A 27,083-nucleotide genomic window follows, 5' to 3' on the forward strand; every position below is an offset into this window, starting at 1 on the left:
TGAGAACCTACCTACCTACCTCCCCCCCCTCCCTCCTTCCTTAACCAAGAGAGATTGAGAGAGAGAGAGAGAGAAGAATCAGCTAACAGAACAAGAGACACTGACCTGACCTGACCTGACCTAAGCATCATCGTGAGGACGTAAGATTTACCCTGGTGCTTGAAAGACGTCCCGAGTAATCAAGAAGAGCCATGAGACTGAACGAGGAGGGGAGGGGGGGGGAGGGGGGTAGTAATCTAGCGCTGTTAACTGCTCACTGGGCCTCTATAAACTAGCCCAAGAGAGGATGAACTTTGTTGATCCTTAAGATGAACTTGAGTCCATCCCAACAAGGGTGTAGAGGTTATGTGCTCTCTCTCTCTCTCTCTCTCTCTCTCTCTCTCCTCTCTCTCTCTCTCCCTCTCTCTCCACTCCCTCCCATTCTTCCTTTTTCCTCCCCTCCCCCACCTTCCTTTCCCTCCACACCCCTCTCACCCCCCTTTCCTCACACCCCTCTCTTCCCCTCCACACCCCTCACCTTCCTTTCCCTCCACACCTCCCATCTTTCCCTCCACACCCCCTTCTCCCACACCCTTCCTTTCCCTCCACCCCTCCCATCTCCCTCCACCCCCTCCCACCTTCCTTTCCCACCCCCCTCCCACACACCCCTCCATCTTTCCCTCCACCCTCCACCCCTCCTCCCCTCCACACCCCCCTCCCATCTTTCCCTCCACACCCTCCCTTCCTTTCCCTCCACACCCTCCCATCTTTCCCTCCCACCCCTCCCACCCCTCCCTCCCACCCCCTTTCCTCCACACCTCCTCCCCTCTTTCCCTCCACCCCTCCCACCCTCCACACCCCTCCATCCTTCCTCCCTCCACACCCTCCTCCACCCCTCCACACCCCTCCATCTTTCCCTCCACACCCTCCCACCTTCCTTTCCCTCCCACCCCTCCCACCTTCCTTTCCCTCCACACCTCCCATCTTTCCCTCCACACCCTCCCACCTTCCTTTCCTCCACACCCTCCCATCTTTCCTCCCATCCTCCTCCACCTTCTTTCCCTCCCATCCCTCTATCATTCTCTTCCCTCCTCTCACCCTCTCCCTCTCCACCCTTCCCTCTCCTGGGACTGGGCAGGGGGGAGGTGGGGGGTAAAGCTAAACTCGTTTCGCCATCTTGAATTATTAGGACGTAATTGTCTGTTATTCAGGGGTTAATTTTCACCCTTATCTGATGGTAGGACAATGGCGAGGGGGGTAGGGAGGAAGGAAAGGTGATTCTTTCATCTTTCAGTTCTCTCTCTCTCTCTCTCTCTCTCTCTCTCTCTCTCTCTCTCTCTCTCTCTCTCTCTCTCTTTGGCATTAGTGGAACCAAAACATTAGTGACGTCACCCAGAGGATAAAATATCATTGTTCGTTATTAATAGATTTTCAGTGAGTTAAAGAACGTATGAGTCAGTGCTGGAGTGGAGCCTTACTACGCCAGGCGGAGGTTTAAAGACGACCTCTTGTGCCTGGTGCTCCATAACTGCTGTATCACAAACAAGCTGGAGTCTCTCAGGCGTTACCACTATCACCTCACCTGTTTATCTTGCACCTGAATGGCTACTTAACTCCTGCACTAACTCATCACCTTCACAGATGGATGACGTGGTGGTTCATATATCGTAGTGAACACCTCGTCCCTCTCAGTGGGGTGTCCGCCGTGCCTCACCTGTCTGCCTACCTGGGCCTTAATTAACCCCTCATAGGCTTCCAACGTGTTACCTGTCGCTTATGGTCCATCCAAGGTCCACCCACTACTCTTATGGTCCACCCACTACTCTTATGGTCCACCCACTACTCCAATGGTCCACCCACTACTCCAATGGTCCACCCACGTGAAGATTAGGTACCCCAGCTTATTCTACCTTTGTTCAATATTAATCTAACCTAACCTACCCTAACCTAACCAAACCTGAGGCACCATCATACTTCACTCAGGTAATAGGATTATTCACCTGTCAGGTATGTAAGAGAGAGAGAGTACAAGGTTAGGGCTGAAGGCTGAGACAGGTAAAGGTGTAACTTCCGGTCATTAGTAAAAGTGAATATAAATTACTCATTAAAGGTAAGGCGTCAGAGTACACACCTGTCTCATAACTAATTTAGGTCATTAGGAGTTTATTAAAAGATAGATTATACTGAGACTCTACCTTAACTAGACAAGTAGACAGAGTTAGGTTAGGTTAGGATAGGGTAGGTTAGGTTAGGCTAGGTGACGAAAAATAATATCAAACAATATACAACTCGTGAGAATGTGAACCGTCGACGTCGCCTGTGTGTGTGTGTGTGTGTGTGTGTGTGTGTGTGTGTGTGTGTGTGTGTGTTTGTGTGTGTGTGTCAGGGAGAGAGGTACCAGCACTTTCCTCGCCTCTCGGACATACCACAGTTAACAGTACCAAGAATACCACTGTGTCAAGGTGATGTATTGACAGTGTTGTGGTATGTCCTACGTTACGGCAGTTTGGTATGATTTAGTAATGTTATGACAGCTTATAGTGTATAGTGTATGGTGTATGGTGTATAGTGTATGGTGTATAGTGTATGGTGTATGGTGTATAGTGTATGGTGTATAGTATAAAGTGTATTAAACTATTAGTTAACTTTTATGACAATTTTATTATTTGTCTGTTTTTGCGCCTCTAACCTAACCTAACCTAACCTAACCTAACCTGACGTATGGATGTTTCTTACAGGTGAGGGAAACTTGTTTAGTCTCTCTGTGTGTTTTTGTTGCTGTTTTTTTATTGCAACAAGTCCTCCTGAGCTCATTCGTTGCACGTTGCAATTTGTGTCATATTGTCCCTTGAGTCTCACTATAAATCTCTCTGGGGAAAAAATGAATCGTAAAGTTTATTTCATTGTTTGTTTGTTTGTTTGTGTTTGTTTGTTTCTTTGTTTATTTGTTTGTTTGTTTGTGTTTGTTTGTTTGTTTGTTTGTTTGTTTGTGTTTGTTTGTGTCTCTGTTTATTTGTTTGTTGGTTTGTTTGTTGTATTTTTCAGTATTCCTCTTTGGCCCTTTCTCGTTTTCTACCTTTTTCCCTATTCCTTTTCCCGTCTCCTTCTTCCTCTCCCTCCTCCTCCTCCTCCTCCTCCTCCTCCTCCACTCCTCCTCTCCTCCTCCTCTCCTCCTCTCCCTCCTCCTCCACTCCTCCTCCACTCCTCCACTCCTCCACTCCTCCTCCTCCACTCCTCTCCACTCCTCCTCCTCCACTCCTCCACTCCTCCTCCTCCCTCACACCAGACACTCACTCAACTCAACCATAAATCACCTTTAAAGAACTCTAGGTTGACGCAGTACAGGCGGGCCATATATGATAGGGACACAAGAGTGACTTGGTTGGTTGGTTGACTCACTCACTTGGTTGGTTGGTTGACTCACTCACTTGGTTGGTTGGTTGACTCACTCACTTGGTTGGTTGACTCACTGACTTTACCACAAAACAAACGATAACTCCAACTTTTCGTTACTCTAATTAACCAAACTTTAATTACTTTCAAAATACATCTCTCATTAGCGAATTTCTCACCTGTAATTAAGACCATTAACTCATTAACGTTAAACTTCATTAATTACCTGTGTGGAGGGTCATTATATACGGGTCAATAACCTCTCACTGATCCCCATTAGATAAGGTCAAAGGTCACTTCAGGGTTCTTATATACGGGGGTTAAATCTATCGGGTTTTGTATCTATCTATTTGTGCACTCTCACCTCTCCTAAACCCCCATTGTGCACCGTCACCTGTCCTAAACCACCATTGTGCACCGTCACCTGTCCTAAGCCCCCATTGTGCACCGTCACCTGTCCTAAACCACCATTGTGCACCGTCACCTGTCCTAAGCCCCCATTGTGCACCGTCACCTGTCCTAAGCCACCATTGTGCACCGTCACCTGTCCTAAGCCCCCATTGCGCACCGTCACCTGTCCTAAACCACCATTGTGCACCGTCACCTGTCCTAAGCCCCCATTGTGCACCGTCACCTGTCCTAAACCACCATTGTGCACCCACAGGTAAGAGATATAATAGTGTTCTTATTCCCAGGTGTGGAGGCGAGGCAGGTAAGGCTCTTTCACCTGACCATCACGATCAGGTATAAATCGTTTTCAATTTGATCTTTACTGCGACCCCCAGCCCTCGACACTTACCTGGGCAGGGAGAGAGGGAGGGAGGAGGGAGGGAGAGATGGAGGGAGGGAGGGATGGAGGGAGGGAGGGATAGTAGAAGGAGGGAGGGAGTAAAGGAGGGTATAAGGGAAGGAGGAGGCTAGGAGAGATAGAAGGTGGAAGGGAAGGAGGGAGGCTGGGAGGGAGAGAGAGGGGGAGGAAGGGTGGCAGTGAGAGAGGTAGGGAGAAACGCAGGGAGAGAGAGACAGAAAAAGAGGTAGGGAGAGAGAGGTAGAGAGAGAGACAGGGAGAGAGAGAGACAGGGAGAGAGAGAGAGACAGGGAGGTAGGGACAAAACTCGCTCCCATAAACGTCCAGTTAACATAAAAGGTCCCGGCCATTTATTAAGTAACTCTCTCAAAAAAATCACCCGGGGAAAAAAGATCTTTAGAATATTCCCACCGACCAATACCTGAGGAGTACTGATTCATCTTGGAGGAGGAGGAGGAGGAGGAGGAGAAGAAGAAGGAGAAGAAGAAGAAGAAGAACGGAGGAGGAGGAAGAGGTTATAGGTCGTAAAGTTGTGAGAGCTCTGGGAGTCGACCACTTCAGTACAACTAACAGTGACCCGAGACTCACGCACGACACCTCCCTCCCTCTCCTACGTCCATCCCCCCTCCCTCACCTTCCCCCTCCCCCTTCCCCCTCACCCTTCCTCCATCACCCTCATCATTCACTAAGAGACAAAGTCAGATCTCCCAAGTTACATCTTGAACCTGTCTGGTGACCTCGACCTTTGACCTCCTGGGCTTTGAGTCAGTCACTGGTGGTCAGGTCGGGTCGTTGAGATGTCCTTTAGAAACAACTGAATTTAAACCAATAATGAGAGGGTGCTTTAGGTGACTCAGGTGACCCCCCTGGTGAGGGGAGAGAGAGACAGAGAGAGAGACAGAGAGAGAGACAGACAGAGAGACAGAGAGAGCAATGAATAGGCACAAAATTAGTCTCTCTTTCCAGTGGATTCAGTAAGACAACAACACCACCACCACCACCACCACTACCACCACCACTACCACAACAACCACCACAACAACCACACTACCACCACCACTACCTACCACAACAATACATTGTGACAAAGGCGCCATTCAGGTGAGTACACCAGCACCTTGACAGTAACTAAAACATATTTATAATGCAAGGATTCACCAGAAGGACATATCCCAGGATCTATGACAATAACACACACACACACACACACACACACACACACACACACACACACACACACACACACACACACACACACACACACACACACACACACACACACACACACACACACACACACACACACACACACACACACACACACACACACACACACACACACACAGTAAGCCGCCGTCACTATTTATCATCTACAGACTGTTGCGGTAATGTTTGATGGTAAACTATTGTGTAGAAACGATATTGTTAACCTCGTGGTGTTGTGATGTTAACAATTATTGTGATGGTGTTGTGATATTAACTTAGTGTTGTGATGGTGTTGATATTAACTTAGTGTTGTGATGGTATCGATAGTGTTTAAATTTTAACTTTGAGTTGTGATGGTGTTGTGATGTTAACCAGATGTTGTATTGTGTGTTGCTTGATGGTGTGTGATGTTAACTTAGTGTTGTGATATTACTTTGTGTTGTATTGGTGTTTGTGATGTATGGTATTGTGATGGTGTTATGATAGTGTTTGATTTCAACTTTGAGTTGTGATGGTGTTGTGTTAACTAGTGTTGTGATGTTAACTTTGTGTTATGATGGTGTTGTGATGTTAACTTAGGTATTGTGATGTTAACTTTGTGTTGTATTGATATTGTGATGTTAACTTGGTATTTGTGATGTTAACTTGGTGTTGTGATGGTGTTGTGATGTTGTGATGGTGTTGTGATGGTGTTGTGATGTTAACTTGGTGTTGTGATGCTGTTGTGATGTTAACTTTGGGTGTTGTGATGTTAACTTTGGGTGTTGTGAGAGCGTCGTCGTCAATAGCATCAAAATTTACCTTCATTACACCAGACAGTTAAGCCAGGCGCTGCTGTTTGTCTGTACTGGCGTTGTTTTATTACGTCAGGGATCAAAGAGGCTGTCTGATAATAAATTTGTTATTTTGTTAGTTTGTGTTAGGATATTATGACAGGTTGGTGCCTGGGGTGAGGGTGGAGGGTGAAGGGATTAGCTGGGGGTGAGGGCGGAGGGAGGAGGGCTGGGCTCGGGGTGAGGATGGAGGGAGGAGGGCTGGGCTGGAGTGGAGGGTGAAGGGCGGAGTGTTTGACTGATAAGTATACACAGGTGTGATGACCCTACCTGTAGGAATAAACATAAATTTATTCTAATTGTTAACTATGCTATGACCTTCTTAACCTAACCTAACCTAACCTAACTTAACCTAACCTAACCCAACCTAACTTAATCTAACACAATGCAATAAAATTAAACATCCATTGTTAATATTTTTCTATCATTGAATATAAATGTTTTTGTGTGGGTGACCCGAGCAGAAAGAGGTAGAGGATTCTGTAGTAAAGATCTTGATGACCTTTGACCCCACCGTGACCTACCCGCCCAAGACAACGCCTCACCTTCCTTACTCCTCCCAACCCTCTCGAAAAACGTTTGTGGTCCGGCTATAAACGTTTCCCCTCTTCCTTCCTCTCTTCCTCCTCTTCTGTACTCTCCTCCTCCAACTCTTCCCCGTTTCCTCCTCCTCCTCCTCCCCTCTCTTCCTCCTCCTCACCTCCTGGACAGGGTACAAATTGTTCACGACGGGGAGCCAATCAGAGCCACGAACAAGGTCAAACAGGTAATGCCAATCAGTCACGGGGTCATCAGATACCTATCAGAATGGTTCAACCAACCAGAATGACCTGATGGGTAATTAAGATATACAGGTGAACATCAGGTAACCGATATATTGAGAGAATTACCGGGTGTTACCTGTTAATTGCTATTCCAACAGGTGATTAGGGACACTTACTGATACTAGTTGGACTGGGCTGTGTGGGAGAGTGTGGGAGAGTAGAGGGGAGTGTGGGAGAGTGTGGGAGAGTAGAGGGGAGTGTGGGGGAGTGTGGGGTAGTGAGGTGTGTGTGTGTGTGTGTGTGTGTTGACAGCACAACACGTTCAGTAATATCAATTATAGATAAAAGTCAGTTCAAACAAGAGGTAACTGGTGGAGATGACCTCAGCTGACCCCTGATAAGACGGGTGCTGGGCGAGGGAGGTCATCTTGGGTCACACACACACACACACACACACACACACCTTCACCTCGTGTTATAGAGGAGATGTTAACTGTGAAGTGTTTGGAATATATTGTAAGTCAAATGTTCTCTCTCTCTCTCTCTCTCTCTCTCTCTCTCTCTCTCTCTCTCTCTCTCTCTCTCTCTCTTTCTTGTAGTCATCCTGATATAACTGGTCACACACAGGAGAGCGAGAGAGAGAAGAAGTAATAATCACCTAGGTGGAACGATGGAAAATACAAAAGAAATCTCGTAACACCTAGCCTGAGATTAATTAACACTCGCTCTCGTATCATCTAGGTAAAGTTTGGGCTCTCTCTCTCTCTCTCTCTCTCTCTCTCTCTCTCACTACACACAGGGGCGTCATCAGGGCAGGTAAGTGTGGGGTCAGGTGAAGTGATTATCAGGGAGTGTCAGGGAACTAATAGTTATTATCACCTGTGTTACCTGTAGTGGGGGGGAGGGAGAGGGGCTGAGGATGGAGGAGGGGTGAGGATGGAGGGAGGGTGAGGATGGAGGGAGGGTGGGGGATGGAGAGGGAGGGTGAGGATGGAGGGAGGGTGAGGATGGAGGGAGGTGAGGATGGAGGAGGTGAGGATGGAAAGGGTGATGGAGGAAGGAGGAGAAGAAGGGTGAGGGTGAGAGAAGGAGCAGGATGGATATGGAAGAGGAGGAGGAGGAGGAGGAGGAGGAGGAGGAGGAGGAGGAGGAATGTACAATGATTAGCAACCATTATCACCACCAAAACATACCTGACTCACCTGTAAGGAACGCCAGGTATGCAATTAACCTCAACTCTTACACCCCCCTTGCAACAGGTAATGCAACACGTCATACTACAAACACACATGAACTTATTGACGTGTGTGTGTGTGTGTCTTCGTGGTTGTACATGTGTTAATCACCTTAAGATTGGAATCAGGTTTGCATGATGACAGCTTTTTATGGTTGTGTGGTTGTGTGGTTGTAGACGCATGTTAGGGTGGTTAATCTTCAGGTGTTTATATAAGAGTAAAGTTGTAACCAGAGATCCTCATTATTGCACTGACAGATGAGGCTCTCTCTCTCTCTCTCTCTCTCTCCTCGTCATCCATCAGGCACATTCACCTGTCACCCTGAAGGCTTTGGTGGGATCATATGGAACTCTGATGGATGCCCTGGGTGTACCTGAGACCCAAGATGGCCCTCAGAGCAAACTCTTTTAGCCAGTGGACCTCCGTGAACCAGTCAGCAGGGGGCGCCACAGCTGGAGACCCTTACTGCTACACACACAGGTAATCCAACACGGTTCTCAGTTTATGACAAGAGCTGAGACACATTCCTCACTTCATGACACTAGCTGAGATACATTCCTCACCATGACACCAGCTGAGACACATTCCTCACCATGACACCAGCTGAGACACATTCCTCACCATGACACCAGGTGAGACACATTCCTCACCATGACACCAGCTGAGATACATTCCTCACCATGACACCAGCTGAGACACATTCCTCACCATGACACCAGCTGAGACACATTCCTCACCATGACACCAGCTGAGACACATTCCTCACCATGACACTGATGTTTTTACTGAAATTTCTCCATAATTTCTTCGTTTTTTTTATGGTCTTATGTGTTGATGGTGATTGTTTACATACCAGCCATCTGCCGGGATGAAGGTGTAGGGGGGGAATTCTTCTAGGCCGCAATAATGCTGGCGAACGCGTTCGCTAATTGGGCGATAAGGAGAGCAGGTGGTGAGTGATGAGGTGGTAGTAGTGAGTGGGATACGTAAGAAGCAAACACTCTCCTCTTTTCCCTACTCCTCATCATCCTTCTTCCTCACTCCTTTACCCTCCTATCACCCCCCTTACCATCCTCCCTCACCTTCCTACCCCATTCTATGCCCTTCCTCCTTCACCACCTTCTCCTCTCACCTGCCCTACCTCACCCCCCCCCACGTCGTAAATACAGGCAGGGAAGGATCCTGTCAGCGTGTTCCATAATGTAAACATCTGTATATCGTTGCACAAGGCTACCTGTCCGGTCACCTGAGCTGTGATTGACCAGGTAAAACAAAGGGGATGTGCGATATTAATGTTGTTGAGGATTATGAGGTGTGTGTGTGTGTGTGGTGTGTGTGTGTGTGTGTGTGTGTGTGGTAGTTATGGGTGCTGTGGTGCTGTGTTGGCGGTGGTCGGGGAATAACAATAGTCGGCACGGGAGAGGGTGGGTGGTGGGGGCAGCAGGTGGACCTCAGTCAATCAACAGAGTATAAGCTGTATTGGTTTAGGGTCTGTGTGTGCTGGACCCTACATGTGGCGGCAGGGGTGTGTGTGAATTTGATGATTACCTTCTTGGTGCATCAGGGGGTGGTGGTTCACACATATGGGTGGCGCTGCGCATGTGGGTGGGTGGGGGAGTGGGGTGGGGTGACTGTGTGGGGTAGGGGAGGTGGGGGTTGTTTTGGGTGGCGGCGTGTTTGGGGGGGGGCGATGGATTATTTTGGGTGGCAGTATGGGTGGGTGGCTTTGGACAGTGTTGTTGGGTGGTGAATGGGTGGCTTTGTGTACTAGGGCTGGGTGGTGGTGGTGAGGGGCGGCCGCTGGGTACTGTGGACATCAGTCGTTGTTCTCATGGCTTGTATATATGGGCGGCAGAGTTGGGTGGCCAGTGGCGTGACAAGGCAGATCTGGGGCGGCGGATGACGTGGGCGGCACAGGTTATGGTAAAGACTCACACACACATATGGTTGACGATATGGGGCGAAGGACAGTGTGTGGGCGGCGAGTCACAAACATGGGTGGCAGGGCAGTGTGTGGGCGGCGAGAGTCACAAACATGGGTGGCAGGGCAGTGTGTGGGGCGGTGGTCAACATCACAGTGACTAGTGTACACCTAACCTAACCAACTCTAACCAAACCTAACCAAACCTAACATAACCTAACCTAACCTAACCTATCCTCCCCTATACATCTTCCTCCTATCACACACACACACACACACACACACACACACACTTAACTCCCCTGTTGATGTAAATATTGACACAAATATCCACAAAAACCATTAAGTTTCTTTTATAAAAGTTTGGTCCATAGTTTGTGTGTTTGTGGTAGGTACTGTACAGCCCAGTAAGGTAACATGACCTCCCTGTGTCCAGTATGAGACAGACAGACAGGTGCCATATGGTCAGGTGTACTCAGTAGCAAGTCTCCAGGTATACAAGACTTAAAAGTAGTAAATATTTGCTCTTTAAACTTTACCTAAATGAGAAGTTGAAAGATTGTTGTCATCAGTCATAGGTGTGTGTGTGTGTGTGTGTGTGTGTGTGTGTGTGTGTGTGTGTGTGTGTGTGTGTTTTGTTACGTAAATGGGCTAATATGGTTAAATTGAGATGTCGACTGTCCTTCTCTCTCCTTAGGTCGGCTTTGCTCTGCCTCAGGGGAACGAGATCTTCAGCACCAAAGCCAACAACAGTCACAGATATTGACTATGAGGCAACAGTCACTGAATGCCGCATAGATCTGCGGCTCAACTAACTCAACACAGATAGGATAACTACTTATATATTAGGATATTTAATTTTAAGTTAAGAAAATGGCGACGAAGGTGTGGCTATTGGGGGAGGCTGGAGACCACGTTACAAAAATAGTAGTAGTAGTAGTAGTAGTAGTAGTAACAACTAACCAGCCATAAGCAATAGTAGCAGTAGCACCAGCCAGGAGCCCTAGCAGTAACAACCAACAATGTCAAGTATTCGAATGGACAGAAAAATTAGTTACCATATTTGTTAAACATTTCGACATAATATTTGTCTACCACTCGAACGTTTGGCCAACAAGCTAATATATATTCATGTCCTCCTCGAATTTGTGCCCGTGATGGTCGAGGGTGAAGTGTGGCTCGAGTGTTTGTTCTGAACGGCTCTCTCGGCGCTCACACATTTCACTGTTTTTTCCCCGTGTGTGTGTGTGTGTGTGTGTGTGTGTAGTTGGTGTGGCTGTGTGGATAACTAGTGCGTCTGTGTGGATATTTGGTGTGGATGTGTGGATAATTAGTGCATTTTTGCCGATAATTTACCCGAGCGGATAGATGGTTCATGTATACGGATAGCTAGATAGATAGATAGATAGATAGATAAAGGTGATGACAAATTGACTACTTAGAGACGGTGTGTTGGCCAGGTAAGGTTCACGGTCCACTGGGTCTCTGTCAACCTATTAAAGCTATTTGAGTTTTTTGTGTTTTTCTTTATTTTCTTGACGTATGAGTGAGCGTCCACACACACACACACACACACACACACACACATTCTCCCTCCTTCACACCCTCCCTTCGTACCTTCCCTCCTTCACCCTCCCTTCGTACCTTCCCTCCCTCCCTTCGTACCTTCCCTCCTTCACACCCTCCCTTCGTACCTTCCCTCCTTCAAACCCTCCCTTCGTACCTTCCCTCCCTCCCTTCGTACCTTCCCTCCTTCACACCCTCCCTTCGTACCTTCCCTCCCTCCCTTCGTACCTTCCCTCCTTCACACCCTCCCTCTACCCTTCACCCACACCTACACTTATTAACTAACCTGCCCAGTCATTACCTCACCTGGAATGGGTTATTAAACGGGAGATAATTAAAGAGCTCCATCTACCTTGTCTTCACTAACTCTTTATACCTCGGAGACAACATAACCCCGATAGTATAGACGAAATGGTTTTACATAGCTCCTCCTCGTCCTGTATCTTCGTCAACACTGATCATAGAGTACTTGAGAGTCGCGTTATATAGGCTTCAACATAGTCAAGTGATTATACGATGCGATTTTGTTTTTTCAGGTCTAGAATGTGAGGGGTATAAACGACTGAATCTCTGTTGTCAAGTGTGTAAGAGAAAGAGAGAGAATTATTCATAAATGGGTGTTTTTTATGAGCATCCGGTTGTAGTGTTGTAAAAAAAAAGATCTTGATGAGGGTATTTGATTCTCCTCTCACGACAGTTAAGAGGATCCGGGTATCTATAAACACAATGCCTGATGCTCATTTGTTTTAACACTGCACAGAATATATTTATAAATAATCCAGTCTGCCAACATATTAAACTCACTTCTATAGGTAATCTAAGTGCTATAAACTCCAGAAATAGTTTATATTTTGTTTTAGACAGCAACACCCTAGCGGCCATTTCCTAATACACTGCGGAAACTTATAAAGTAAAATCCAGTGGTAAGAACATAAGAACATAAGAATGGAAGAAACTGCAGCGGGCCTATTGGCCCATACTGGGCAGTCCCATTTACACCCAACCCCTATTGCTCATATAAGCATCCAACCTATGTTTGAAGCTATCCAGCGTATTCTAGTTAATGATGATATTTGGTAACTTGTTTCATTCATCCACTACTCTGTTTCCAAACCAGTGTTTACCAATTTCGCGCCTAAATCTAAATTTGTCTAATTTAAAACCATTGTTACGAGTTCGCTCCCGGTTGGATAGTTTGAGAACCTTTGTAATGTCCCCTTTGTTTAGCCCCGACTTCCACTTATACACCTCTATCAGGTCGCCCCTCGCTCTACGTCTCTCGAGGGAGTGCAAATTAAGATGCTTTAACCTGTCTCTATACACAAGGTTCTTAATGCCCGGGATTAGTCTTGTCATTCTCCTCTGGATTCTTTCCAAGGATTCTATATCCATTCTGTAATACGGTTTATTGTCAGTCTTGTCGTAGTTGTTGTGGTGAGATATGGCGATCACTTCACGGAGAGAGAGAGAGAGAGAGAGAGAGAGAGAGGGGTGTCTAGGTCGGTCTCCGCTTTGATGTTGTAACGAAGCGAGTAATTGTGCTCTGACCATCACTACTGAGTGTGTGTGTGAGATAACAACGACAACAAAACAATAATAATAAAAACAATACTAATAATAAAACAACAATAATAATAATAATAATAATAATAATAACAACACATCACTGGCCGGGTACAATAAACTACTCATACAACATAATCCACTTACAATAGTCACTAATATGGTAGAGATTAAGAATTAAAGGTTTTTTTCAATTAAATAAAGTGAAACGTCATTGTGTGTGTGTGTGTGTGTGTGTGTGTGTGTGTGTGTGTGAGTGTGTGTGTGTGTGTGTGTGCGTGTGTGTGTGTGTTTTATATACAGGTCATAAATATAGCTAATGTACCATATAAGTCACATAACCTAACCTAACACGCACATCACTACACATCCCTGAGCGTACGGGTCACTGACAGGGATGGTACACGAGTATACAGCGCAGGTCACACACACACACACACACACACACACACACACACAGGGTTCATTTGTGTTAATCGACTAAGCCTTTCCTCACGCTCTCTCTCTCTCTCTCTCTCTCTCTCTCTCTCTCTCTCTCTCTCTCTCTCTCAGGTAATAATCAGGTAGCGTTAATAATCCGTTGAGACTTAACAAGATTATTCACAAGGGAACTCAAGGTGAAGAGGAGTTAGATTAGGTTAGGTTAGGTTAGGTTAGGTTAGGTTAGGTTAGGAATCATTTACCTTAAGCTTAGTTAAGTTCCTCGTCCAGACATTAAGAATAAAAAAGGAGAAGAAAAAACAATAAAAACAAACAAAAGAAACAAAACAAACTAAAATAAACATTAAAATATTAAATCAAACTGAAGGGCCAACAAAATACACCTAAATATGGGATATAAATCACATAAATCGAGCAGGTAATGTATGGCGTCGTCGTGTTTACCTGCGTCTACCTGCCTCTCAGGGATCACTAAATGATTACAGGTGTGTAGGGGAGGTGATGGCCCTATCGCATGTACCGTGACGAATGTAAATTACGTTACGGTGTTTCTCTGGTTGGATTGGAGTCATGTAGTTGTTAATGTGGAAATAATATGAGACGATTATTTGGCCGTGGTTTGGTAAATATGGTGGTTCTCTAACCTACAGTCTCACGGAGAGGAGAGTCAACGGATTGATATCGTGTTGGTTGTTGTGGTTGAGTGTTGGTTGGGTGTTGGTTGTAGGTTGTTGTTGTGTGTGTGTGTGTTCCTGCCTCGCTCATATGCCACCTTCCTGTACCGTCCCGTCTCCTACCTTTCACCTGCATCGTCCCTACCCACTTGCAACGCCCCCTCACACACACAAGCGCTAGTAGTGTCCCCTTTCCTCCTCCTCCACCCCCTTCTTCTCCTGAATGAGACAGCCCACCAATCCCACCAATCAGACCATCTGTGAGGTCCCGGCCGCCCAATCAGAGACGGGCGTGATGGGAACAGGACAGAAGAGACACCAACACATAATGTAGACAAATACTGAGAACTAAGACACTAGCTGAGGTCCCGAGGTGTCCCGGAGTCGTAAATGGAAATCCTGACTCGATGACGCCAGGCGATAGGCTCGAGGGAGTCACATAAATCCTGGCACTTGATCGCTTGGCCTGGCGAAGGTGTCAAGCTACAATACGTCATTTGCATATTCCTCCGTCTGGCACCAGCAGGTTGTGGAGGGCGGGGCAGTGAGCACCGTGTCCCAAGGCTAACAGGTGGACAGAATATAAAGGTAACAATAAGAGTGAACAGTGTAGTGTTGTGTTACTTGACTGGTGAACGACCTGGGAATAAAACTTCTCTCACACGCGGTAAATATTATCAGTCAGGTGAGAGAAGGCGGCTGCTGGGGTGACTACTACTACCACTACTACGACCACCCTCCTCCACAGCTGTACTAGAGATCATTTTATATTATCGTTTAGCCTCGTTAAACTTTCATCCCAGGCCACGGAAGGTGTGTAGAGCCGTGGACACACACACACACACACACACACACACACACACACACACACACACACACACACACACACACACACACACCAGACAGTGATGGATCATAGGATTATTTTACTGATACAAGGAAGGTGAGGTTAAGGAATCGTCTACAAGGGGTTAAGTCATGCTTACTAGGGGCCACCACACCAGCTAGGAACACCAGAAAACTAGCTAGGAACGAAATATTGCTTGCTAGGACCCACCATACTAACTAGGAACGACAGAACACTTACTAGGGGCCACTAACGAAAGGCCATAGAGTGCTTGCTAAGGGGAAGGGAGCTGTTACTACCCTTAACCCTTTGAGTGTTACCGCCAAGGGTCTACCCGGTGATGTAATCTGGTTTAGGAGAGGAATAATTAGACCATTTGTTGTTTAGTTAATTTAGAGGCTCAGGTGTGAACTAATTTACTGCCTCACCAACCGGGAGATTTGCATTTAAATGTGGCGTCGGCTGTCGTGGCCTCGTCAGCGGGCCGGGCGGACGTTCTTGTTATCTCTGGCCCCGCTTACCTGGCCACATGTATATATTATGGTCCGCTTACCTGGCCACATGTATATATTATGGTCCACTTACCTGGCCACATGTTTATATTGTGGTCCGCTTACCTGGCCACATGTATATATTATGGTCCACTTACCTGGCCACATGTATATATTGTGGTCCATTTCCCTATCTCCTTCCTCCCCACCCTCCAACCATTCCATCATCCTTCCCTCCCTCCCTCCATCCTTCCCTTCATCCCTCCATCCTTCCTTCCTTCCTTCCCTCCACTCTTCCTTCCACCCTTCCCTCCATCCTTCCCTCCACCATTCCCTCCACCCTTCCCTCCATCCTTCCCTCCATCCCTCCATCCTTCCTTCCTTCCTCCCACCCTTCCCTCCACATTCCCTCCTTCCTTCCCTCCACCATTCCCTCCTTCCTTCCTCCACCCTTCCCTCCACCATTCCCTCCACCATTCCTTCCTTCCTTCCCTCCACCATTCCTCCTTCCTTCCTCCACCATTCCTCCTTCCTTCCCTCCACCCTTCCCTCCTTCCTTCCCTCCACCCTTCCCTCCATCCTTCCCTCCACCATTCCCTCCTTCCCTCCAATTATAATGACAATCTATACACCTGGCGTCTCTCTCCTTAACCTTGGTCAATTTATCTCGCCTCACCGTCGGGATCGTCTGTTAAACATGTTTGAGATTACCGAGGCGGCCCGACACTTGTGGTCTGTCGGATACCCTCGGCCCCCGCCCTCTTCCCTCAAGATAACGATGCCGGTACCTGTCTGTCTGTCAGTCTGTCTGTCTGTCTGTCTGTCTGTCTGTGTACGCGTGTATGTGTGTGTATGTGAGTGTCTCTTTCGTGTGTATGTCTGTGTACGTGTATGTGTCTGACTCTCTTGTCTATATATCTGTCTATGTGTGTGTGTGTGTGTGTGTGTGTGTGTGTGTGGACGGCCATCATCAGATAAACAACCTCACATTCCAGTAACAACATCATAATGAAGAACACCTTTGTAAAATCCAATTATCCTTTGGTTAACACACCTGATATCTGCCCCCATCCCTCACCCTCCTACACACACACACACACACACACACACACACACACACACCCACACCCACACACACATTCTAAAGGGTCATTCTTACAAACACTTAAATAAATGTAGAAATGCATATCTTGCGTTCATAAACTTTTGTCAATGCCTTACACATTACGACATCCCCTTATCCTTACGGTCAATGTAAAACTCGACCGTCTAATCATATATTCAACACAAAACTCGACCGTCCAGCTCAGCTCTTCCTCTGCACAACACAACACGTAACACCTCTTCTCAGTACACCACTAGATCACACATCTCTCTATGAAACACAATTCTTAAGTCATATTTTTGTCTTCCCTGGTCGGTGTTTGCGCGTCGGGCCCGATAACCTCTGCTGGTGGCGTGTGACCGCTAATCCGGGACTGTGATTACGGTATTAGGAGGTTGATCTTAGGTGGGGAGATGGTCGTGGGTCGTTGGTCACGGCTGAGATATCACTACCACGACACGACCATGAGATGACTACAATACGGCTTCAAGACGACTTCACGAGACAGTTTCAAGACGACTTTAAGACAATCACGACACAACCACGAATAACCTCAACACAATTACAACGCACGCAATCAAAACACGACCACACGACAACCATACGAACCACACACGACCACACGACAACCATACGAACCACACACGACCATACGAACCCCGTACGACCCACACACGACCATCAATAATCTTTTTAAGTCAACATTTTCATCACGTTGACACCTAAGGTCACAGAGACAGCCAGACAGCTCCATCTATCAATAACTAAAACAACAAGAGCGACACAACGCCATCTTTCACACAGCGGTCGATATTGTCACCTGTCTGCCCCGCCCACCAGGTGACGCCTGACGGGGTATTTATCATCTTGTGGTCTTAATAAAGGTGTGGGACCTTTTTTTAGGAGTAAATCAGAAAGAATATATTGTGTAGGTATGAGAATGGTGTTTTGGAGAGATGAGTGTCAGTGGTCCACCAGTGGTCCATCAGTGGTCCACCAGTGGTCCATCAGTGGTCCACCAGTGGTCCATCAATGGTCCACCAGTGGTCCACCAGTGGTCCATCAGTGGTCCATCAGTGGTCCATCAGTGGTACATCAGTGGTCCACCAGTGGTCCATTAGTGGTCCACCAGTGGTCCATCAGTGGTCCACCAGTGGTCCACCAGTGGTACATCAGTGGTCCATCAGTGGTCCATTAGTGGTCCACCAGTGGGTCCACCATTGTGGTCCATCAGTGGTCCATCAGTGGTCCATCAGTGGTCCACCCTGTGGTGGTCATGATGCATTAAGTGGTCAGTGGTCCATCAGTGGTCCAGTGGTCCCAGTGGTCACAGTGGTCCACCAGTGGTCCATCAGTGGTCCACCAGTGGTCATCAGTCACCAGTGGTCATCACCAGTGGTCCATCGGTCCACCAGTGGTAAGTGGTCGGGTCACCAGTGGTCCATCAGTGGTCCATCGGTGGTGGTCACCAGTGGTCCATCAGTGGTCCATCAGTGGTCCATCAGTGGTCCACCAGTGGTCCATCAGTGGTCCACCAGTGGTCATCATCACCAGTGGTCCATCAGTGGTCCATCAATGGTCCATCGTGGTCCACCAGTGGTCCATCAGTGGTCCGGTCCACGGTGGTCACCAGTGGTCCATCAGTGTCCAGTGGTCACAGCGTGGTCCAGTGGTCCATCACATGGTCCACCAGTGGTCCATCAGTGGTCCACCAGTGGTCCACCATGGTCCATCAGTGGTCCCACCAGTGGTCCCATCAGTGGTCCATCAGCGGTCAGCGGTCCATCAGTGGTGTGTCCATCAGTGGTCCAATGGTCACCAGTGGTCCATCAGTGGTCACCAGTGGTCCATCAGTGGTCCACCAGTGGTCCATCAGTGGTCCATCCACCAGTGTTCAACAGTGGTCCACCAGTGGTCCATCAGTGGTCCGCAGTGGTCCACCAGTGGTCCATCAGTGGTCCACCAGTGGTCCACCAGTGGTCCATCAGTGGTCCACCAGTGGTCCACCAGTGGTCCATCAGTGGTCCACCAGTGGTCCATCAGTGGTCCACCAGTGGTCCACCAGTGGTCCATCAGTGGTCCACCAATGGTCCACCAGTGGTCCATCAGTGGTCCACCAGTGGTCCATCAGTGGTCCATCAATGGTCCACCAGTGTTCCACCATACACTTATAAACATCCCAGATCGAAATATAGTGAATCTTCCCCTCTTCTCTCTTGCTCTTCCCCTTCCTCTTCTCCCCTCTTCCTCCTCCCTTTCTTTTCCTTTCCTTTCCTTTTCCTCCTCCTCTCCCCCCTCTTCACCTTGTCTCTTCCTCTCTCCCTCTTCCCCTCTCCTCCTCTACGGTAGATGGGAAACAGGTATAAAACTAATTTTCCCGGCTGTAGAATTAATTGCCAGTCGATTAGATCAACAGGGTTCTGTGTGACACTGTAAGGAGCTGGTGGCGGCGCCCTGTGAGGGAGGGAGAGGGGAAGGGAGGGGGGAGGGAGAAGGGAGGGAGAGAGAGAGAGAGGGAGAGAGAGGGGAGGGAGAAGGGAGGGAGAGAGAGTGAGAGAGAGAGAGGGGGGAGGGAGAAGGGAGGGAGTATAACATTTATTACAGTCAACGTAAGCTGTTATGACGTAACGATGGTTGGGTTATTAAATATCGTCTACATTATAAATATTGGTCTAATATTATCTTATGATTTATATCCTTATATTTCTTTATGTATCTATAGTGATTAATGCAGGTAAGTTCTGCCAAACTCGAGTCATCTTATGCCATGAAGAAAGTAAAACTGACACTCCTCCAAAAGCTGTATATACTGTATATATATATATATATATATATATATATATATATATATATATATACAGTATATATATACAGTATATATATAAGCCCACCTGGACACGGGTCAATAATAATAATAATAATAATAATAATAATAATAATAATAATGTAATAACAAAATACCATAAAAATAAAAACATTAAAAGGATCAATATTAAGGAACAATCTACAGTAGGTGGTGTGGTGGAGTGTCCCTCACCAGAGTTGCCAACTTAGCGACTTTGTAGCTACATCTAGAGCTTTTTGTTTTTTTCTAGCGACATTTTAGAGCGATTTGCGACTTGTCCCAAATCTAGAGATATCCACAGAAACCTAGCGACTTTCTGGATACTTTTGGACTGTCCATGAAAACTCGGTTTTCCTAATTTCGAGCCATAATATATAGCAACGGGGTTACAGGGACAATACATTTGAACGGGTTGAACTCATAAAACAACTTGGTCAACTCTTACCTGACAACATTCGTGTGCTGCAGTCTATTTCTTTTCTGAGTGCCGATGAATGCTTGAAGCCTATTAAATCAGATATACTTGGTTTGGCACACTTATTTACAGAAGATTCCAGCACCCTTACCAAGATTGATTTCCAGTGGAAAAAACTGCATCACACAATCTGGACAGAAACATCTAACACCCTAAAATTGTGGTCAGAAGTGGCAAATTACAGAGATGCGACAGGTGAAAACCCTTACCATGATCTGGCTGAAATTGCACTCGCTGCCTTATCTCTTCCGCATTCAAACGCAGATGTAGAGCGCACATTTAGTAATATGAACTTTGTGAAATCAAAATTGCGCAACAAAATGAAACTATCGACATTAAAGGCAATTCTTACAATAAAGTATGGGTTAAAAAGACAGAACACCTGTTGTGCAAGTTATGAACTTCCTAGTGATATTTTAAGAAAGATAGGGACTGTGGAGGCATACAGTTACAAGAGAACCTGAACCAAGCACTTCACATGCTTCCAGCTCTACAGTTGTTCACACTACCAAGAGGACTGGGATGCAATTACTATTGAATAATAGGTAAGTGTGCACATTAAACTTTAAAAAAAATATTTTTATTTTTACATAATGCATTTTATTTATACTCCGTCCATTATAGTCGGCATTATGAAAATATAATTTCCATCAAATTACTGAAGGGGGGAATAATAGCTAGCGACTTTCCATGGAAGATTTAGCGACATTAGCTACTTTTAGGTACCAGCCTAGCGACATGTGAAGACCCGAGTTGGCAACCCTGACGGACACCAGTCTGCCTGTGGTGACTTTTGGCGGGAACAGGACGGGAAAGATGGCTCCTAGTGCATCGAAGCTACCACGCTATTTATAGGAACAGGATCATTGCTATTAAATATCCTGTGTTTGTATAAGATCATGCGTAAACCAATGGAAAAACGGGCAAGGAAACATAAATGGTGGGTTCATAGGCCTACCTTTAAAAATTGGCAGATGTATTGCTCCATTCTTATGCAAGCTGCATATTTCAGAATTTTCACCATTTATAGTGTTTCCTCTGGCACAAGTGAATCCAGCTTCTACTGAGTACTTTATCCTTTAGAAAGCGATGGAAAGTTATATCACACCTGTTTCTAATTTGTGATAAACACGCAAAAACTGAGCGAGTGATCGACGACATGTTGAGCGTGTGTGAGCACCAGTGACGTCATCAGCTCCGGGCGGTTCCGTTTTCTGTGATACGTGAAGTAGGTCTTATAGTCTATAATTATACGGTTGATATAAATATATAATATAAAGTCTAATAATAAATATATTAAAATACATATACTTTAAAATGTATAATGTGGTCCAGGGTGCAGTACGTGGGACTAAATGTATTGAAATATCTACCAATATAGCTTTTGTTGTTCGGGACCTTTGGACATTATTTTTTCGTTTCAAATCTAAAATAATATTGAAAGGTCAGTATAAGATAAATAAAAAGAAGTACTTAAATGCTTTTAAAATCACTTTATCATATTTTTTCGAGAAATTTGTTTTATTTAAAAGCAAAATTAAATTTTTAAACATACGTTGAATGGCGAATTTTATCTAAACTCATCACTTATTTCCTCCCCCATTTTGATCTATCTACGATAAACAGCATAACCGGGAAGGACTAATGATCAAAACTGTTTTGGATATATATGAAAGAAATTTAAGTAAATGCATGAGTAACCATATATAACTGTATATAAAGAAAGCTGATTAATTATCGTGCACTATGCTGACAAGTCGTGGGTAGAGCGAGACTGTGGCAGCGTTGGTTTACCACTAATAAAGTGATTTAAATCTTGTAAAAGCTTTAAATATAATTATAAGTGAAGGCAAATTGGTTATAAAAGAACTTCTTTATTTTGAACAGTTTTAGCCTATTGAGGGAATGATATAAGCAAACAAGAGTATATTTTTTTTACGATTATATTTGCACGCGTTAACCAAGTGTACGACCCACATGAAGTCTTACACTGATTTAACTATACGGGCTTATGTAGTGTCCTGTATGATATCGATAGGTTACAGAAAATTAATTTACTCAAACTAGAACTTATTATTTAATTAATTTATTACACCCAGGGGGTGACAAGCCTAGTCACTAGACCACAAGCGTTCAGACACGAGACATGGTACTCGGGTCTCGCAGGACACTATGGAGACATTGGTGTGAGTTGAGTAGCGTACAACAATTATATACAGATTATTATGCATTAGCAGGTGGTGACATATAGTGGTTAATGACTTCCTGTGGTAGGAGGTCCTTGACAGTGGGAGAGTGAAGGCAGTAGTGTTGAAGAGTGTTAGTGTTCGGACAGTTACAGGAAGAGAAGTGCGGGTCATCCCCACCTCAGATACCTGCTAGAGAGGCCTGTATCCTCGCCTAGTACGAGCAGAGACAACAGCATGTCTGCGGACCATAAACTAAAGAGAATAGGGAGAGGTAGGAGGGGAAAGGTATGTAGGTAGGAAGAGGAGGGAAAGAGTAGGTAGGTAGAGTGAGGAAGGGGAGGAGAAGAAGGGTAGGGAGAGGAGGAACGAATGGTTAGATAAAGACAAGAGGAGGAGGAGGAAGAAGAAGAATGGGACTCCAAGAGTGATGTTTAAACTAGTAATCCCTAATCGCATCCTGCCCCCCCCCCATTCTTTCTCTCTCTCTGGTCGTGTAGTCACCAGCTGGACTACACGTGCTGGGTCAAAGGTCATGACCTCCCCGTACTGATCCAAGAAGAATTAAGTTTTGATGTTCCTTCCTTTAAGAATTTATCTCATTAATATTTCTTAACGGGTTAGGTTAGGTTAGGTTAGAGAACGTCTACAACACCACCAGGCAGTTCGTTGGCCGGGACACAGCTGCACCTCTGAGGTCTTACAGCTCCGGCTTGTCCAGAACAGATTTTTTTTTACAGAACCTGACCTCTTGCCTTCACCTGACCCCTGACCCCTAACCCCTGACTCCTGACCCCTGTAGGATAAACAGTGAATGCTTCAGACCCCGACGACTTCTACCCACAATAAAAAATAAAAATAAAATAAAAAATAAATTAATCCTTGTCGAATTCTCACCACTTAATGACTCAAACTTGGTGGAGGATCCAGCCCTGTCACCTTTACCTGAGCTGTAATACACCTGTGATGTGTTCCTCCTACCTGTTAAACTGATTACTTGTCTTGTAGGGAGATTAATAGGTCGTGGTATTTAACCTACCAGGGCGACACCGGGATACACCTTAGTGTCAGAATCCTGCAACACACACACACACACACACACACACACACACACACACACACAGTCACACACACACACAGGCCACAGTCAATAACACACACACACTAACCACAACATCATTTAATAATTCTGTTTACTTACGTCAATCAAGAAATGTAAACAAAGAAATAATAAAAATTTAGTCTCTTAATGACTCAGAGTGACCAGGTAACCCCCCCTCACCTGTAATGGCCGCCACCAACACTCGATATTAACTCAATCTGATAAATATTTTAGTATTTTTATATATTTTGTGTGTTGGAGGTAAAATTGTTGTCTGTGATGTTCTCTCCAGGCCAGGAACCACAACAGAAGGTGTTGCCTCTCTAAACAACATCCCACCACGGTTTTACCACCACCACCACCTCTACCAGCAACTCTACCACTACCACTACCACTACCACCACCTCTACCACTACCAGTACTACCACCATCACTACCACTACCAGTACCACCACCATCACCACTACCACCACTTCACCTCACTAATTCAATTCTACCACACCACACCACAGTACTACCACCATCACTACCACTACCACCATTACTACCAGCAGAAGGAGGTACATTGACCACATCTCTCGTCCACACACACACACACACATCACATGGTCACACAACAACCCTCACCTCAATTCTAGTCAAAAGTGACTCTACAAAACAGTCATAGCCGTCATCTTTCTCCCAATGGGGCCTAATAGCACTAAGGGCCTATTAGAACTGGACCCCAATGACTTACAGTAGAGAGACGGGAGGAAGTGTGTGTGCTTACCAAGGAGCAGAGGTCGGGGAGGAGGGGAGGGAAAGGGGAGGGGGAGGGGAGGGGGGACCTGGTTACCATGGTGAGGCTCGCACCGCCGTTTAGGATGCAGGGATGAGCGTCACTGGGTAAATGGACTTGTCTCTTGTTTCACGGGCGTCTCACACTGATGGCTGGTGCTGACGCTGATGCCTGGGGAGGGAGGAGACGTCAGCCACTAACGAAGGCGTCAAGTTGTTGTTGGTTGGTGTTGTTGTTAGCAAGTATCGCTGGAGAAACAGTCTGGATGTTGTTCAGTGTTCATGTTATTGTTATACTTTATTGTTATTAGTTGACGTTTGCTTATTGTTATAATAATGACAGATTTAAAGTCGAGAATATATGATTTTGTGGTAGATATCTCTCAGGTGACGTATAATAAGCGCTCTCCAAATATTAAGGCGGGAAGAGGAGTCAGCCATTAGCATCTCTTACAGGTTACAAAGACAGTTCAGAAACACCGCTCATTTGAGGCTCCACAGAGAGAATGACAACTGTAGAACACAAACCGGAAATAGAATGATGATAATAATAGTGTTTTTTTCTTTCATTTACAGTCAATTAACACCTGTGTCGACCAGCAGAGAGGCCATTATCGGCAACTATGAACGCCAGATGGTAAGTCAATCTACTCTTCTGTACTCTTAAGACAAATGGATAAACATCATATTTTTTGGATTGTCGATTTTTTTGGGGGGAGTTAGTGAAGAAAATATTAACTCTCACTCACATATTATTGAATTAGAATTTACTGTAGGTGTTGATAAAAGAACATTACTTCTGTCAGAGGAACATGATTCTATTTGTCACTCTTAAGAAGAAACTCCTAAGAGAGAAAGAGTGACTCTCACAACTCGCGGCCACAATCACCATAACAATACAACCTTCAGGAGTGTGTGTGAGGGTCAAGAGGTCATAGGTCAAGGTCACACGTGTCATCATTCTTTACTTTCGGCTGGCAGTGAAGTTGATAATCGCGAGGGTTGGTGAGTGCTTGCTGCCAGTCACCCGTGGGAGGCTATCGTACCCGAGGGAGGGTGCTGAGGGGTCCGTCCACCCTGACAACTACAGCGGGTAAATACAGTATTAGTTTTATGTAATATTAATGGATTTCAGAGATGGATATTAGGGCCGCCATGTCCCAAGCTACATCAAACAGTGTCACACCATGTCCCAAGCCATACCACACAGAACCACATCCCCAATCTTAGCTTCCGGTACTGAGTTCAAGATTTCATTTTAGCTTCTCACCATTAGAGATCGTTGAGTGGAATTTTGCGTGGTGGCTCTTACCTGTCCCGGCCACACCTGAGCTGCCGAGCGTGTGAAGGTCTCTGTGTGGTGAGAGAGAGAGAGAGAGAGAGAGGTGAACTGAGGAGAGGGGAGTTGAGGTAAGATGAGATGAGGCTAGATTAGGTTAGGTGAGGCTAGGTGAGGCTAGGTATGGCCCCCTACTGCCCCAAAGGTCACCATAATATCAGTGTTGCAAAGACTGTCATTGGTCACCATCAAGAGCAATAAAAGTGTTGCAAAGGGCGAGGCTCAACACCTAATTGATATTGAGATAATTTATTCATTAATCATTACCATTCATTACCCCTGATACTTATCAAGATGACGGAGATGTTATCACAGAGAGCAGGGGGGCACACCGGGGGAGGGGGCACACCGGGGGAGAGGGCACACTGGGGAGGGGGGACACACTGGGAGGGACACACCGGGAGGTGGGGGCACACCTGGGGAGGGGGCTGGGGGAGGGGGACACACCTGGGGAGGGAGGCTCAATGGGGATTCCCACGCTGGGAGAAGGTCAAAGCTGGAATTATTTTTAATTGATGCTGCTTTGAACGCTAAATCTCCGCCAGTACACGCCACCCTCTCCGCCAGTATACGCCACCCTCCTCCGCCAGTACATCGCCACCCTCCTCCGCTAGTACACGCCCCACCCTCCGCCAGTACACGCCACCCTCCTCCGCCAGTACACGCCACCCTCCGCCAGTACACGCCACCCCCTCCTCCTGCCAGTGCGTACACGCCACCCTCCGCCAGTACACGCCACCCTCCGCCAGTACACGCCACCTCTCCGCCAGTACACGCCACCCTCCGCCAGTACACGCCACCCTCCTCCGCCAGTACACGCCACCCTCCGCCAGTAAGTACACGCCACCCTCCTCCGCCAGTACACGCCACCCTCCTCCGCCAGTACACGCCACCCTCTCCGCCAGCACACGCCACCTCCTCCGCCAGTACACGCCATTTAAAACGATATTTTGTGATAACTTGTTGTTGTCGTGTTGAAGTCTCCAGTTTAATGACTGAAGGAGATTTTTTCCACATTCTTTTTTTCCTCTTTTTCTAACACCCTCCTGACATACTGGGGTTGACACCTCCTGGACATACTGCTGACACCCTCCTGACACATACTGCTGACACCTCCTGACACATACTGGGTTGACACCCTCCTGACACATATACTGTTGACACTCTCCTGACATACTGTTGACACTTCCTGATCTCCTGACACAGTGCTGACATCCTGTTGACACCCACCTGACACATACTGTTGACACCTCCTGACACATACTGCTGACACTCTCCTGACACATACTGCTGACACTCTCCTGACACATACTGCTGACACATACTGCTGACACATACTGCTGACACATACTGCTGACACATACTGCTGACACATACTGCTGACACTTACTGCTGACACTCACCTGACACATACTGCTGACACCCTCCTGACACATACTGCTGACACTCTCCTGACACATACTGCTGACACATACTGCTGACACATACTGCTGACACTCTCCTGATCTCCTGACACAGTGCTGACATCCTGTT

The 27,083-nt window shown here is 46.4% G+C and overlaps 1 protein-coding gene across 1 annotated transcript; it reads left to right on the top strand.

The window, feature by feature from the left end:
* The first annotated feature begins 17,858 nt into the window (after positions 1 to 17,858).
* LOC121856962 lies at positions 17,859 to 19,000 on the top strand. The gene is made up of 2 exons (XM_042352752.1): positions 17,859 to 18,243; positions 18,381 to 19,000. Exons 1-2 carry the CDS (start codon positions 17,859 to 17,861, stop codon positions 18,998 to 19,000), a joined length of 1,005 nt encoding a protein of 334 aa, XP_042208686.1.
* The last annotated feature ends 8,083 nt before the right edge of the window (positions 19,001 to 27,083 follow it).

Source organism: Homarus americanus, unplaced genomic scaffold (genome assembly GCF_018991925.1).
Source record: "Homarus americanus isolate GMGI-L3 unplaced genomic scaffold, GMGI_Hamer_2.0 scaffold44060, whole genome shotgun sequence".
Classification (NCBI taxonomy): Eukaryota; Metazoa; Arthropoda; class Malacostraca; order Decapoda; family Nephropidae; genus Homarus; species Homarus americanus.